General features: G+C 42.1%; 1 protein-coding gene across 4 annotated transcripts in view; it reads left to right on the top strand.

Annotated features, from left to right (window-relative positions):
- LOC144510145 (transcription factor COE2) overlaps positions 1-14886 on the top strand; it is a 264281-nt gene that overhangs the window by 231580 nt on the left and 17815 nt on the right. For all 4 annotated transcript variants that reach the window (XM_078239525.1, XM_078239522.1, XM_078239524.1 and 1 more), the window contains 3 exons: positions 485-550; positions 6070-6247; positions 10075-10260. In XM_078239525.1, coding sequence (XP_078095651.1) covers positions 485-550; positions 6070-6247; positions 10075-10260 — 430 coding nt within the window. The remainder of the gene's footprint in view (positions 1-484; positions 551-6069; positions 6248-10074; positions 10261-14886) is intronic.

The following is a 14886-nucleotide window of genomic DNA, read 5'->3' as shown; positions in this document are numbered from 1 at the left end:
CCTTTTTGGTTTAGCATGTTCAATTGGCAGCCCTGTTTGGTGTGTCTCTTGTGACCCACTTTCACACTGTCAGAAGGGTAGCCCACAGTTCACCAGATGCTGTTTCTTGACCTCCTGGGTCTGTCTTTCAAAGGTGTGATGGCTGAACAAGTAATGGCTTGTGTAAGCTTTTCACTGCGACCTGCAGTTCATGTGGATGCGAATAAAGCCTGACCACAAGCAACATATTTTTCTGGCCCATAACACTCATTAAAATAGAAAATCTTTCTCTCTTCCGGTGCTGAATGCAAGCCAGGGTCAAAAAAGGGAAGCAATAGAGACTAGCGTGAAGGCCAAAAGCCCGATCTCACAACCCTAAGAAATGCTGGCAGAGTATAACCATAGTCAAGTTACCACTATTATTAACATGTTTTCTTGTTCTGAGAAACGTTGTGGCTTAAGTTAAGACCAGTGGTCCTTTAAGGGTTTGTATTTTGTCCCACAGGAGATGTTACTGAAAAGAGCAGCAGATCTTGTTGAAGCCTTGTATGGAGGACCACCAAATAATCAGGTACAGCAGGATATTTGTGACAACTCTCTTCAGATGAAAGAGCAGTTAATCAAATGGAATCAAGCCTTCACAAGAGTGTATATTTGATGTATGATACAATGCAAAATGGGACACCCTTTGAGTCAGAAAGTGAAGCAAGATGGAAGATGAAGATTTGTTCGCAAACCATTTGCTTTTTAAGAATCTTCATGCCCCACTTAAAAAAAAACCAAAAGCAATATATCACTTTTTTGAATAGCCTATCTTTTTGTTGAATCAGTTTTATTGATCTTCTGTCTGTAAGACTGTCACAGCAGCAATCTGAAAATAGGGGCAGAATTTTCTTGTTCCCCCCCCCCCCCCATGGCAGGTATAATGGCAGGCAGGGAGACAAAATGTGGCAGGAACATGCGCTCCAGCCTGTCACGGTGGGTTGCCATTTCCAACATGAAACCGTTTTGCATCCCATTAATGAAATGGAGATGAAGGCCTGACTGGAATCACACCCCCTGCCCTATCATCCTCGCCACCAACAGGTTTTCATGACGATGCAGAATACATATGGACCGAAGTGGTGTGCAAATGCTGGCACTTACCTGAAGAAGGCCTGGGCAACCCACGGAGATTGCGTGCAGGTCTCCAGCAACTGTGGACCCTGGAACACCACATGCAGCAGTGGGAAGGTGCAGTTTCAACCAAATGGATCCTCCAGCTGCAGCAACTTCCAGGAGGTGGATCTTCAATCTGCAGGTGGAAGGCTGCATGGGGTAATGTTGGGAGGTGATAGTCTGTGCTGAAAGGTGAGGAATGAAGAAATAAGGGATGGGTGCAGAGGCTAGAGGGAGGAAGGGGGAGGTCAGTAGTAGGGAAAAGAGAGAGATGCTGTGGGGTTCATCAGATGGGTGAGTTGGTGTGGAGTAGAAGGGTAGGAAGGGCTGTGCTAGAATGCAGCCAATGGTTGGAGTTGTGTACGATTATGAACAGGCATAGGTATGATGTGCAGGTGCAACCTGGCATGGGCAGGGGTTAGGGGTCGGGGGGGGGGGGGGGGAGCGGTGGCGGTGGGGGTCTGTAGTGTCAATTGAGTTGTCTTGAGGCTACAGTCACGGGAGTGGGCTCCTCTGGAAGGTAGGGGGTTTTGACATTTGGGTTGGGTTCAAGGGTAATCATAGGAAGCTTAAATGTTGCACCTCGGGGATGGGTGGGGTGGGTCAATGGTTATGGGAGAGGAGGGTGTGGGTGACAATGGGTTTGAGGTAAAGGTATTGGACTCAACTGTGAAAGTCACGACAACCATGGCTGCTGCAAACTATGCGGAGCCTCATGGTGGAGATCTCGAGATGCTACATGGGAGTTGGTCTTCGGGGGTATGTTATGTTGGATGACCTTGGCAGCTGTCCTCTAGTGACCAAAGACCTGGACAGCCCTGGCTTACTTTGGCTGCCCTTCTGTAGGGCAGCTGCTCCCTCTGCAATCTTAGAGAATGAAGCTGAAGGGATCAAAGGCAAGGGGGATTCTGAAGGGCCATACATCCTCAGAGTCCTGAGTGGAGGTCCCAAGGGTAATCAATAGCCACTCCTCCTCCCTTTGGGTAGCCAAAGGCCTCTACCTGACTCCTTGAGAGGAAGAGGCACCTGAAGAGAAGTCAAAGTGCCCCAAACTCTCTTGCGTAGCTCCTGCAAAAGCTCACTTATGGCTACATTGATGGAGTGCAGGACTGTGTGCATCTCCAGCACAAATTAGGTGTTTGGCTGGACCAAGTTCTCCACTGCATCTGCCACCCTCCCCATGGAGCCCTTGATGCAGGCACATGTTGGCACCACTTTGTCCGGACGTGACAGTGAGGCAGACGCCATCCAGCCCTTTCCACCTTGAGAAATGTCAGGAAACTACTGACTGCATAATTAATTTGGCCATCATCATGAGATTTTGCACAAAATTCATTTTTTCTAAACTTGATTATGCTGTCATCGGGTGCTCTGGGTAAACATTGAAATGGTAACTACAGGTATGCCTTTGTTTGTTCACACTGGAAAGCACACAACTCCTGTCGAAGACTATACTGATTTGCCAAAGAAGCTTCATTGTGCAGTTAACTATCTGATACCTTGTTTATCTGAGGGAAAATATAGAAATGAAAGGTGACCTCTCCTGTAATTAAAAGCACCATCCAATCTCCTGGATTGTGGCACTTGAATTACTGTATGATGGAAAAATATGTAGATTATATTCAACGTACAGCACTGATTCAGGCCATTCAGGTCAATACAAAGAGTCATTTTACATCAGTGAGTCACAATGCAGTCAAACCTCAGAAAGTGCTCTTTCCCATTCTCCTCCCCTCCTAATACCTCCTGAGGTCCACTCCACAAGTGTTAGCAGTCCTCTAGTAACTCACCCAATAGGTCACTCCAGTCAATTAGTGAATGCCAAGGGTCAACTAACCAACGGAGCTGCTGTTTCTCCAGCTAACGTTCACACACATTAGTTTGCAGGGTTTAGTGGATGCTGATCAGGAGCTAGAGAAATCATGGCTGCCCTGTCCCACTGAGACCAACTGCAGAGCCCAAACGTTAGTCCCCGCTGAAATCAACTAACTCAGTACAAACTGATACAGGTTTGAACTACAATGATTTGCCAGGGACCAACAAAGTCACCAGGGCAAACATAATAAATGCATTATTAACAAAGACAAACCATACTAACATTCTAGAATTTGCGTAAAGCTAACATGTGATTAATTAACAGGTAGCTGCCTCCATTCATGAGCTTAGCTGAGTGATCTGGCATTGCACAAGTGTGGTCTTAGGCTTCAGGCCAGATGATTTTAGGCTTGTGGTTTCAGGCCTGATTCCAGAATGGTGGTGCTTCTCCTGCACAGTTTGTTGGAGGACCAGCTGATTCATACTGTCAGAAGCAGCAATTCTTGCTATTTTATGGTGACAGAATGGGTTTTTATGTTGTCTTCATCTGTGCTGATCTTGTGAATGATGACTACCCTACCCTTCATTGGAAATGTAGCGCAGAACACATAACAAGAGAGACTCTGGCAAACATGATAGGATTTAGAGTTGGATACTTGATGAGGATGCTTGAGGATGGAATAATGAATGCTTCTCTTTAATATTTAGTTTCACTCAGTTGTCTTCAAAGTGCTGATTCGTGTCAGCTTACAGTTTTATGGCCACTGATAGTCCTCTGATACTTCACCCAGAAGTGAGTGATTATGATCAAAAGAAGGGCTATTGGGCGATTTTTCCCTTCCCTCCACTGCACTGTATATGGGTGCTGAGGCCAATCACAGCATCTTTAATAACAGTCTGGGATGAAGTGACTCAGTGATAAGTCCTGGAATTTTTCTGGTCTGCACCACTCAGTACAACTCAAGCTGCAGTTATTCAAAGATCCATCAGGAATTATGTAGAGAAACATGAAAATAACAAAAGGAATTTCACTGCAACCCCAAAAGGAGGCAACATGTTTACAAATGGGTTGCTGATTCATTGCCAAACTGTTTCCATAGGTGGATAGAAGGAACAGTACGGGAACAATTGCATCAATTGAGATATAGTTCAGGATTGTTCAAAGTGGAAGGCAGATTTGTTGTTGATTTATTCTGGTTGCTTGTGTGCCAGTGGCAAGTTTATTTGTCTATCTCACTTGCCTTTCCTTCCTGCTTGACACAGGCAAAATGATTTCGGTGCTGCACCCAGCCGAGTATCCATCTCTGTGAGCTGCTCTTCAACTACTTAATGGCAATATCTGAAAAGGCATTTTTAACCTGTTTTTAGTGCTCCAACTGTTCAAAACAAATTGAAGATTTTTAAGTTGCAAAAAAAGTTACAAGAAGTGAAATTAGTTAAAAAGTAAAATTTAAAACTTGGGGTTGGGGGGGAGCGGGGGGGGTGGTGAAGAAAAGACATGGACAGAAAGTCTGAAAACTCCTTGAATTTTAGATTGTGTTTGAATTGTTGTCTATATTCCAGTAATAAATCCATTCATGATTTTGGAATAAATATAGGACTGTAATATTAGTATACATTTCAAGGTAATGGTGTGGGAACTGAAAACATAAAATTGGCCAGCCCAGGAAGACTGGAATTCCCTGGCCTGAAAGCAGTAGAATTTTTATCAGTTTCTACACTGCTCTTAAAAATGCCATGTTGATCTTCAAGTTCAAAGAGAGTGAGAAAGAAATACTATTCTCATGAACCTTATCCCATGCTTGGTTCATAGAGGGGAGTCATTTAGAAGTGCACACAAATCGGATTCCATTGCATGACAACCCTAAGAGTGATGCCTTCATAATCGGAGTTACACCACATCTTCACAATTGATTAGATAGATTTGCAAACAACTTTCAAAATGTAGCACTCACTTGATACCAGCAACAAAAGAAAATAATCTGAACTTCTCCAAAGTGACCAACATTGCCTCATCAGGCATTCTGACCAGAGAGATTCCAAGTTCAATCCCATTATCTGTTGAGTTAGTTGGTACTAGGGAGTGGCAATGTTGGGTGCAGGATATGGATAATTGCTGTCAGTGCCTTTGAATTAGAGGAGGATAATCAGCCAGAGTCCAGTGTTCTGCTAAAAACTTATATCATCATGGGCAAGGACAGTGTAATGTTTGCCGATTTGAAAGCCTGACAACATTCATTGTTGGTGCTCACACATGAAGAATGAATTGGGTGAGGTAATGGAGAATAAGCAAAGCCAGATGAATCAGCATCTTTGGAATAGTGATCCTGAAAAATGAGGGGGAAGAAATAGTCAGAGGTTTCCAAAAAACAAAGGCAATCGAAGTAGTTCAAAACTAATTAAATGCATTTCTGAACAGCGAAGTATTAAGGGAGTTTTTTTATTCTTTCGTGGGACACGGGCATCGCTGGCTGGCCAGCATTTGTTGCCCATCCCTAGTAGCCCTTGAACTGAGTGGCTTTTTATGCCATTTCAGAGGGCAGTTGAGAGTCAACCACATTGCTGTGGCTCTGGAGTCACATGTGGGCCAGACCAGGTAAGGATGGCAGATTTCCTTTCCTAAAGGACAATAGTGAACCAGATGGGTTTTTCAACAATGGTTTCATGGTCATCAGTAGATTCTTAATTCCAGATTTTGTTTTATTGAATTCAAATTCCACCATCTGCTGTGGTGGGATTCGAATGCAAGTCTCCAGAATGTTAACTGAGTTTCTGGATTAATGGTCCAGCGATAATATCACTAGGCTATCACCTCCCCTGGAGATGGTCAGAAGATCAATTGGTGAGGCTCAGAGCTGTCAAAAATTGATGGTATTTTAATTAGCAGTCAAGGTGAGGGACCAAGGTTCATGATGCAGGCACAATGAAAAGAAATTAGGGTAACACAATGCTTGGGGTTTAATAGCCTTATGATTTTAGGAAGACACTGAGGTACCAGCCTGCAAAAAGAAATCTATAGTTTTTATATCCAGGAAGGAAGGAATTAAAGTAGGATCTGGTGCCATGATTCAGGCTTAATGGCCTTTTCCATTTCGTAAGATTTCTTATGTTCTACAGGAAATCATCCTGAAGCGAGCAGCTGATATTGCAGAAGCTCTGTACAGTGTACCTCGGACCCCCAGTCAGCTTCCTACTCTCTCCAATACTCCCAGCCACAGCAGCATGATGAGGATGAACACCTATGGCAGTCAGCTGGGAGTCAGCATCTCAGAATCCGCACAGGGCAACAGCCAAGGTAAGCTTCAAACATATGAGTACAGGTCAGGCATTCACAACTCATTTTCATCCTACCCTGCTGCAGAAACTGAGACTGAGTATTGACTCCAACTTGTATGGGCTTCAGTGTCATCAAAGTAATGGTGTGAAGGTGCTTAATGTTGATGGGATCATTTTCAAGAGGTTTCTCTATACCATTTTAAAGCGTTTGAATAATTGCTTCACACTGGATCCTTCCTTTCATCTGCTACCTTTTTCTGTGGTGGATAGGGTCCTAATGAAGTGGATCGTACAGGTTCCGCAGATGCCATTTCTTCCTGTCCTCTAAGATCACACTCCAAGAATACTAGAAAATTACAGAGCCAGGGAGAATTCACCTGAATTCATTTTTCATTTATTCCTCAGAGTTGGAGGACAACATTACCAAATTTTCTAAAGCACATGTGTCCAAGCTTTTAGTCTTTTCCAACTGTTTAGGTGCATATCATTAAGCTTCATGAGCTGCTCAGAAAGCTTAATCCAGTCATTTGAAAATATCTCAAGTTGCTCATATTCACACTCTTACTGTTCTGATGTAGGATTCATGTTCACAGAAAGGGATGCACAGACACCAGACTGTGCCTGAGTGAGACTTAGATTGAGCAAAGAGTTTGGTTCAGGTGGGAATTAGGGGCAAAGAGGCAGAGGTGCTCCCTTTTCTACTTTTTTTCATCCTCCAGTGGTTGATGAGTTTCCTTCCTGTCTCCAAGCCAGGTGAGAGCAACTTTCTATTACTTTGTCTGTGTAAATTATTAACTTTCTATTACTTTATTTGTATAAATTATTAACCAAATGACTAATTAAATAAATGAGGTTGGACAGAAATGGCAGGGCTGGTGCTGTGCCGTGACTGCAGCATGTGGGAATCTATAGAATGCACTGCAATCCCAGATGACCAGATCTGCAGAAAGTGTCTGCGGCTTCGGCAGTTTTGACTGAGTTGCTGAGTGGAGTCTGAGTTGCAGACATTGCGGGCATTGAGAAAGGGGAGAGTTACCTGGACACTTTGTTCCTGGATGCAGTCGCAGGTTAGGAAGAATTATAAAATTGATCAATGGTCAGGGACAAAAGGATGTGATGGAGAGTCAGGCAGGTGAGGAGAACCAGCATATAGTGATGGAGCAGCTTCAGCCTTTGACTTTGTCCAATAGGTATAGTGTGCTAGTTGCCTATGTGGATAAGGAAAAGGTCTGTAAGGTGGATGAGTAGACTGAATATGGCACTATGGTGAAGGATGCCATTCAAGCTGAGGGAGTGAAAAGCAATGTGATAATGAATGGAGACAGTACAGTCAGAGAGATAGTTATTGTTCTCCACAGTCAAGAGCGTGAGTTCAGAAGGCTATATTGCCTGCCCGGTGCCAGGGTTCGGGATATCTACTCAGAAATGGAGAGGAACTTGCAGTGGAAGGGTGAGGATCCATTGGCCATGGTTCGTGGAGGTACCAAAGACACGGGTAAGATGAGCAAAGAGGTTTCCATATTCCACCCTTCGCCCGGTCCAATTCCCGTGGTCAGCGGGGCAGTAGAATTCCAGCCACAGTCTCAAAGAAAATTAAGGATGGACAATAAATGCTACATTTATGCCCACATCCCATGAATGAATAAAACAAGGGCTGATTATTCAGGACTGAATTCAGGCAAAATCTCTTCCCTTTGTGTTGTGAATCTTCAGAATTTTTGAAAAATGTTTAAGGTAATCAATGAAATTGACTATGGGGCAGAAAAATGGAGTTCAGGCACCAGATCAGCTTAATCATGGCTCGGGCAGGCAATTGCCTATTCTTTCTCCGGTTTCTTATGCTGTTATGTTTTGAGTAATATAAGCACAGGCCAAAAATATTTGCTAATGTTTTAAACCAGGAGCTTTTGGATGATAGCATTTAACAATCATTCTTCATTCAGAATCAGTTTGGGAAACATGAAAGGAACTGTAAAAGCAATCAGCAACATCATTGCTGAAGACTTCATTGGCAAGGTTCCTCATCCAAATTCTATTGTCACAGGAAATCATCATATGGTATTATTTCATTGCAGATGTGTAGAGTGGGCGCAAGAGTTGTAAAGTCATTGGACAATAACTGTGTTGTGTAAGGAATGAGTTTAACACACACACACACACCAGCTAATAGACTCTTTTCTGGTTGCTTGTTAACTGTGCAAACACTTACGAAAAAAATGTTGGCCCTCACTGACTCCTTTGTAACTTAGTCTTTGTTATTATTACCCCCACAGACAAGCCGTAATAAGACTCTGCAGACCTGTCACTCAATCTATTTGTTTATGCAAAGACTGGTTGCAGTGCACTCCGTTGGTACCAAGCAATGGCAGATCAGACAGAGATAAAGAGAGAGTTACTGTTGGTGCTGATGGCTTCACATCTGTTTTGTCTTGTTATTCAGCCAAGTCCCTGTGGTTAAACACGTGCTGATTGCATTCCAGATTTGACAGGCCCTTCAGGCAGATGTAAATGGAAAACCCCTAGCTGTTTCTAAACATCCTAACCTGGAGTGACTGGAATGGACAGAAATGGCCCCCATCAAATTATTCTCTCTCTTACGCTCTGCAATCTACTTCATAAATCATTCAGTATTATTTCAGCCTTCTGCATGTCAAATGAGAATAAAGTTGGGGAAAGAGCAGAGGAGAAGGATTTCTCACATGGGAACAAGCCACTTAACCCTTCCAGTCTGTTCCACCACTGGTTGGTCTGTGACCCATCTCCTTGTACCTTCCTTTGCCTAATATCCTCTCATAGTTTTGGTTGACAAAGATCTACGAGTCTCAGATTTAAAACTAACATTTGATCTAGTGTTAGTTGTTATTTGCAGAAGAGAGTTCCAAATTTTTCACATATTTTGTGTGTAGAAGAGCTTCCTAATTTCACTATTGATAGGTCTGGCTCTTATTTTAGACTGTGCCCTAGATTCTCCAATCAGCAGAAATAATATCACTCTCACTATGTATGGCTTGTCATTGTCGATCTGTGATCTTCAATGACATGTGCATGTACAACAGAGAGTCAGGATCAAGTTGCAGAATGGAAGCCTCATTCATTCAGAATAAACAAGGATCTCGCTTTCTTCTAATGATTCTAATTTTCATAAGTGGTCAGGTCCCTTTCATTCCCAATATCATTCACTTAGCATTGAGTGATTGCATTCCGACATGCAGTCATAATACTTCTAATTTTCCTCAGTTAATTGCAGCACAGTATAAATTCTCCAATGAATTTCCATTCCTCCTATTGTCTTCCCTCCAATCCCAAAGACACTGTCTTGTACTATGTCCCATACAAGTCAGGGTCTAAACAGTGAGCATTGCAGGTTCGTCATTTTTGGTAGGCATCACAATCAATCCTGATTATGTTCTACTTGACTTACATGCATTTCAGCAGGGTTCACAGAGCAGTGATCAGAAGACACATCCCTGCAGGAATTACCCTTACATTGCCCAGAGGAGCTAAGAAGTGCAATATCCCTGTTCCACCAAAGGAGAACAGGATATTTAGGGCAGGCAACCCAGGGCCTTCTTTGGAAGAATGGTCACTTATACTGAATTAAGTACGTTAACCAATTCAGTCACTGAGGCACCAATATCCCCTGACACAGTGCATCAAAAACCCATCATCTTGTGATCACTGCTAATAGGTAAACTGTTACAGTGTAGGGGCAAATGCAATCATAGAGCTGGGGACAGATATTTGTTTGCAGGACAATAAATGTAATTTTGATATTGATTTAAATGTTACTTCAAATATCATTGTGCTGGTGCCCTAACCCCATCTTTCCTCTGTTTTTGTGGGCAGGTTATATCCACAACAGCAGCAGCATCTCTCCACGTGGGTATGCACCCACACACTCACCACAACAGTCCAACTACAGCACAGTAGGTGGTAACATCAATGGCTATAGCAACGTGCCAATGTCAAACCTCGGAGTGCCCAGTTCTCCTGGATTCCTAAACAGCTCTCCTGCCAGCTCACCCTATGGCAGTAAGTGTCATTTTTGCCTGGTGTAATAATAACAAGGGACAAGATCAGGAAAGAATGAGTGCCTATATTCTCGTTAGCCTACTGTTCACTGGTGGTCTTGTTTGTCTTGGGGTGGAGAGAGCTTTTTAAAGATGGGCTCAATAATTTTGTATTATTTGTGTGGCATATTAGGCCTTTGGTGTCTTTTCTTTTCTCATCAATTGGGTTGATGGTCGGATGGTCTAGTTTCTGAATGGTTAAATTAGCTTTCAAAGATGGGCAAGTGGTGGGGCTGCTGCAGGTGGACCAAGTAACCCTACACTAGGGAGTGGGGAAAGGTGATACTAGGCAAGGAACAAATCAAGCTCAATTTATGATAACTCTGAAAGGCCTGTTGGACATTTACCATTATGTAGACAAATTAAGAACAACCAAGCAGGCTAAATATTGGAGGACTGGAGGCTTTCATAGCATTGTACCCTAATGTGCAGTGCCTTCAGCAGAGGGAAGAATAGTACTCCCTCAACAGACAACTGGGGTCAAAGCGACAGAAGGTTTGAAAATATTCATGCCAATTTTCAGGATCCAATCTTAGACTCAAAGAGGTATATCATAATTTTGTCTGGTCGTGTAAATTGGGTGACAGTGTGTCTGTATTACCTCTCCCCCAGTTCCCAGTTTGTATTTCAATCGACTTGATTGCAAAAGGATTCCTCATTGCAGTTGCCTGTTTAACACTACAGTGCAAAATTAAGACCTGTCCCAAAGAGACAAATAGGAAAAATGATTAGCTGTTCCCAACAGCCTTGACATGGTTTTAAATGTGACATATGTTTGTATTTGCTTGGCAGAACTTCAGTATTATTTTTAATTGAGAAACTTAGATGAAGGGCCACGCTACAATGCAGGACACCACCAGGGTTGGGAAAATAGAAGACCAGATGAGATAAGTCAAGAAATAGTGACATCAAGCTTGGGTGATAAAAACCTGCAGATTAAAGAAGGAAGGAAAGGAGGAAAGAAGGAGGGAGGTAAGGTGTTCCACAGTTTTCTGGTCCTGGGAAAGTTAGAGGAGACAATGTGATGAATCTTTATTTCAAATAGTGAAGATGCAAGGCAGAGGAAAACATCACAGGATGCCACCAGTCTTCTAAATTGTTTCTAATTGACAAACAATTTGTCCAGTATGGGAGCAACTGGTTCATTTTGTCATGCCTCTTTGGACTATCAACTCTCCACCAGATACTTGGGTCACTTATGGCTCCCTTGATTTAGGGGAATTATATCACTGCATTTAATGCAGTATTCAGAGAACCCACTTTCTCAATTTTCTTCCCTTCTTTCCTGAAGAGGTGTAAAGGCTGGAACACAGCTCCACAGTAGCAAGCTGCCCTCCAGTACTCTTACCCAGGTGGCTATTCTTCAAATGGAAGCCTAAACTGTGAGCCTTAGCAAGATATTCACCATGGTGGTCATAACAGCCAGCTCAAACGTGTCCTCATTATCATTCTAAAATTAGATTAAATTTTTGATGCAGTGATACTTATGATTGGTTACAATATAACATGGTCTTGCATTTTAGTTTGGTCGTTCCCTTGGTTCTCCAATGTGTCTCTGGTAGTTTCTTGTATTAAGATTTGTAGTAGATGGTGGTGCTATCTGTTGCTCCATGTTTTCATTGAGTGTGATGCATCTAAAAATTTCTGATCAAACACTCTGTATACTTACACAATAATACAATGTAATGTTCCTGTAAATGTGTATGTTACATAGTAAAGCACTGTACGTTCCTGGAGTATAACACACCTCTCTGTATTATATAAAAGAACATTGTGTGTTACTGAGTATAACACATATGTACATTTGATATGACACACTTTGAGCTACTGCATATTACGTTCCTGTGTATGTACAACATATTAAAAATTCTACATCTGCATGAACTCCGTCCACCAAAAAATCTTCTGTTATATGGAAAATTTATAAATTCCTGTGTCCAGATTTATAATGGAAATTGCTGTGTAAACTTATCGTGCTGTGATGGCACTGTAGTTGCCTATTCCTATGCAAGAACCAACTCTACTTCTGGGTTCCCCAAATTGCCACTGTTAACAATACATAATGAGATAGAGTTAAAATATTATATAAAGCTAAGGATAGAATGTGTGACTTTCAAATGTGGAATGATTTATGTTTACAGACAAAATTATTCAATTACTCCCCAATTCTCTAATTCTTAACTGGTCCTGCCTGCAAGTCCTGTAGGAGAGTGGTGAGTAGAATACATTTCTGTCTTTGTGGTAAAACCATAAGACCATAAGATCTCAGAGCAGATTTGGGCCATTTGGCCCATCACGTCTGCTCCACCATTCAATCACGGCTGATAAGTTTTTCAACCCCATTCTCCCATCTTTTCCCTGTAACCTTTGATCCCCTTACCTATCAAGAACCTATCTATCTCTGCTTTAATACACTCAATGACCTGGCCTCCACAGCCTTCTGTGGCAATGAATTTCATAGATTCATCACCCTCTTGCTGAAGCAATTCCTCCTCATCTTGGTTCTAAAGGGTTGTCCCTTTACTCTGAGGCTGTGCCCGTGGATCCTAGTCTCTCCTTCTAATGGAAATATCTTCCCCACACCTACTCTATCCAAGTTTTTCAGTATTCTGTAAGTTTCAATGAGAACCCCCCTAATCCTTCTAAACTCCATTGAGTACAGACCCAGAGTCCTCAAACGCTCCTTATACGTCAAGATTTTCATTCCTGGGATCATTCTTGTGAACCTCCACTGGACCCTCTCCAAGGCCAACACATCCTTCCTTTGATACAGGGCCCAAAATTGCTCACAATATTCCAAATGTGGTCTGACCAGAGCCTTATAAAGCCTCGGCAGTACATCCCTGCTTTTGTATTCTAGTCCTCTCAAAATGACTGCTAACATTGTATTTGCCTTCCTAAGTACCAACTCAACCTGCAAGTTAACCTTAAGAAAATCCTGAACTAGGACTCCCAAGTCCCTTTGCGCTTCAGATTTCTGAATTCTCTCCCCATTCAGAAAACAGTCTATGCCTCTATTCTTCCGACCAAACTGCAAAATTCACTCTTTCCAAGTGATAACTTGGGTGCTGTAGGACCCAACATCTTCAAGCTATGTGCAAGTGAAGCACATTTCAGAAAACAGCCATGTAACGTTTATTGAATTGTTGCGAACTCTTCATCCTTCAGATTAAAGTTTTAAATATGGAGAGCTAAAAAGAGTGGATAAGGAAGAATAGATGGGGGAAAAAAAGCATTGACAGCAACTTAAGTGTTCACATTATTTGAGTTTGATCCAAGATTTTCCACTTTTTAGTTTTGTCGTTTAAGACTAATATTCCAGTAATATGGTCTGATGCTCCTGATGCCTGAGTATATTTTTGCAGTAACATTAGTGTTTTGTATCAGTGTCAGAGTGTACATGAGAAATTGCTAAAAGAGGATAGCGAAGGAAGACTGAAATGTCCCTCAATCTGCCTGCAGCCTAAATTTTATATTGCTTTCCCATTTTGTCTGCAACAGAGAGTTTTAAGCTGAGCCATGCATTTATCAACTATTGCAATAGGGAGCGCTACTGAGAATTTAAAATAGAGATGTGGATTGAATTTCTAAAATTGGTCACAGATAAAATAACTTGCGGCTTTCTCACTCCCTGAAAGTGATGTTCACAGGAAGTCTATAAAGGATGTGCTGTTGAAAAGATCCCTGCACAGCACAGATCAATGAATAAGTGTGCTTCTTTCTTTATGTTCACAACTGAGATTTTCAGTGATAGTCCTTATGCTGTCTCACGCCAAAAACTTAGACATGGCTGAAGGTAGTAAGTTGTACCTACCACACAACTGCAGAGATGCTTGAGTATCATTAATGCATTATTTTCTCTTCCTTCTCAAGCCTCTACTCTGAATTTCTCTTTCTGCCTTGTTCTTTATCACTCTTTCTCTCTTCATAAGCAACCTGGCAGTAAGATTTGCAAGTGTTGGAAAGTCAACAAAACCAGGGAACTATTTTCAGCTAGGGAGGGAACAGTAGCATCATGGTTATGTTACTTGGCTAATAATCCAGATGTCTGAGCAAATAATCCAGAGACCTGAATTCAAATTTGAACATGGCAGCTGGGAAACTTAAACTCAGTTAATAAATAAAACCTGGAATAAAAAGCTACTATCAGTAATAGTGATCATGTAACTACTGAATTCTCATAACAACCCATCTGGTTCGCTCATGTCCTTTAAGTAAGAAAATCTGTTGTCCTTACCCCAGTTTGGTCTGGATGTGTGATTTCAGACCGAGAGACGTGTGATTTCAGACCTAGAGCCATGTGACTCTCAGTCACCCTGTGAAATGGCCTCACAAGCCAATTAAGGATATCTCGGAATGAGCAATAAATGTTGACTTTGCAAATGACACCAATAACCTGGGAATAAACAAAAAGAATTGCTAGGCAAGCCTACATCGAGATTGTGAAGGCCACAGTTTGAAAGAAAGCTTTAATTACGGTAGCAAATGCTGGAATTGTACCACTTCCATACTGCTTCCCTAAAATCTCCAGCAAGAGAAATATCAGAGTTTACAATAAAGCTTGCATTTATAGTGATCCCTAATGTAG

Source organism: Mustelus asterias, chromosome 22, assembly GCF_964213995.1.
Source record: "Mustelus asterias chromosome 22, sMusAst1.hap1.1, whole genome shotgun sequence".
NCBI lineage: Eukaryota > Metazoa > Chordata > Chondrichthyes > Carcharhiniformes > Triakidae > Mustelus > Mustelus asterias.
This window is presented reverse-complemented; position numbering and strand designations above follow the sequence as displayed.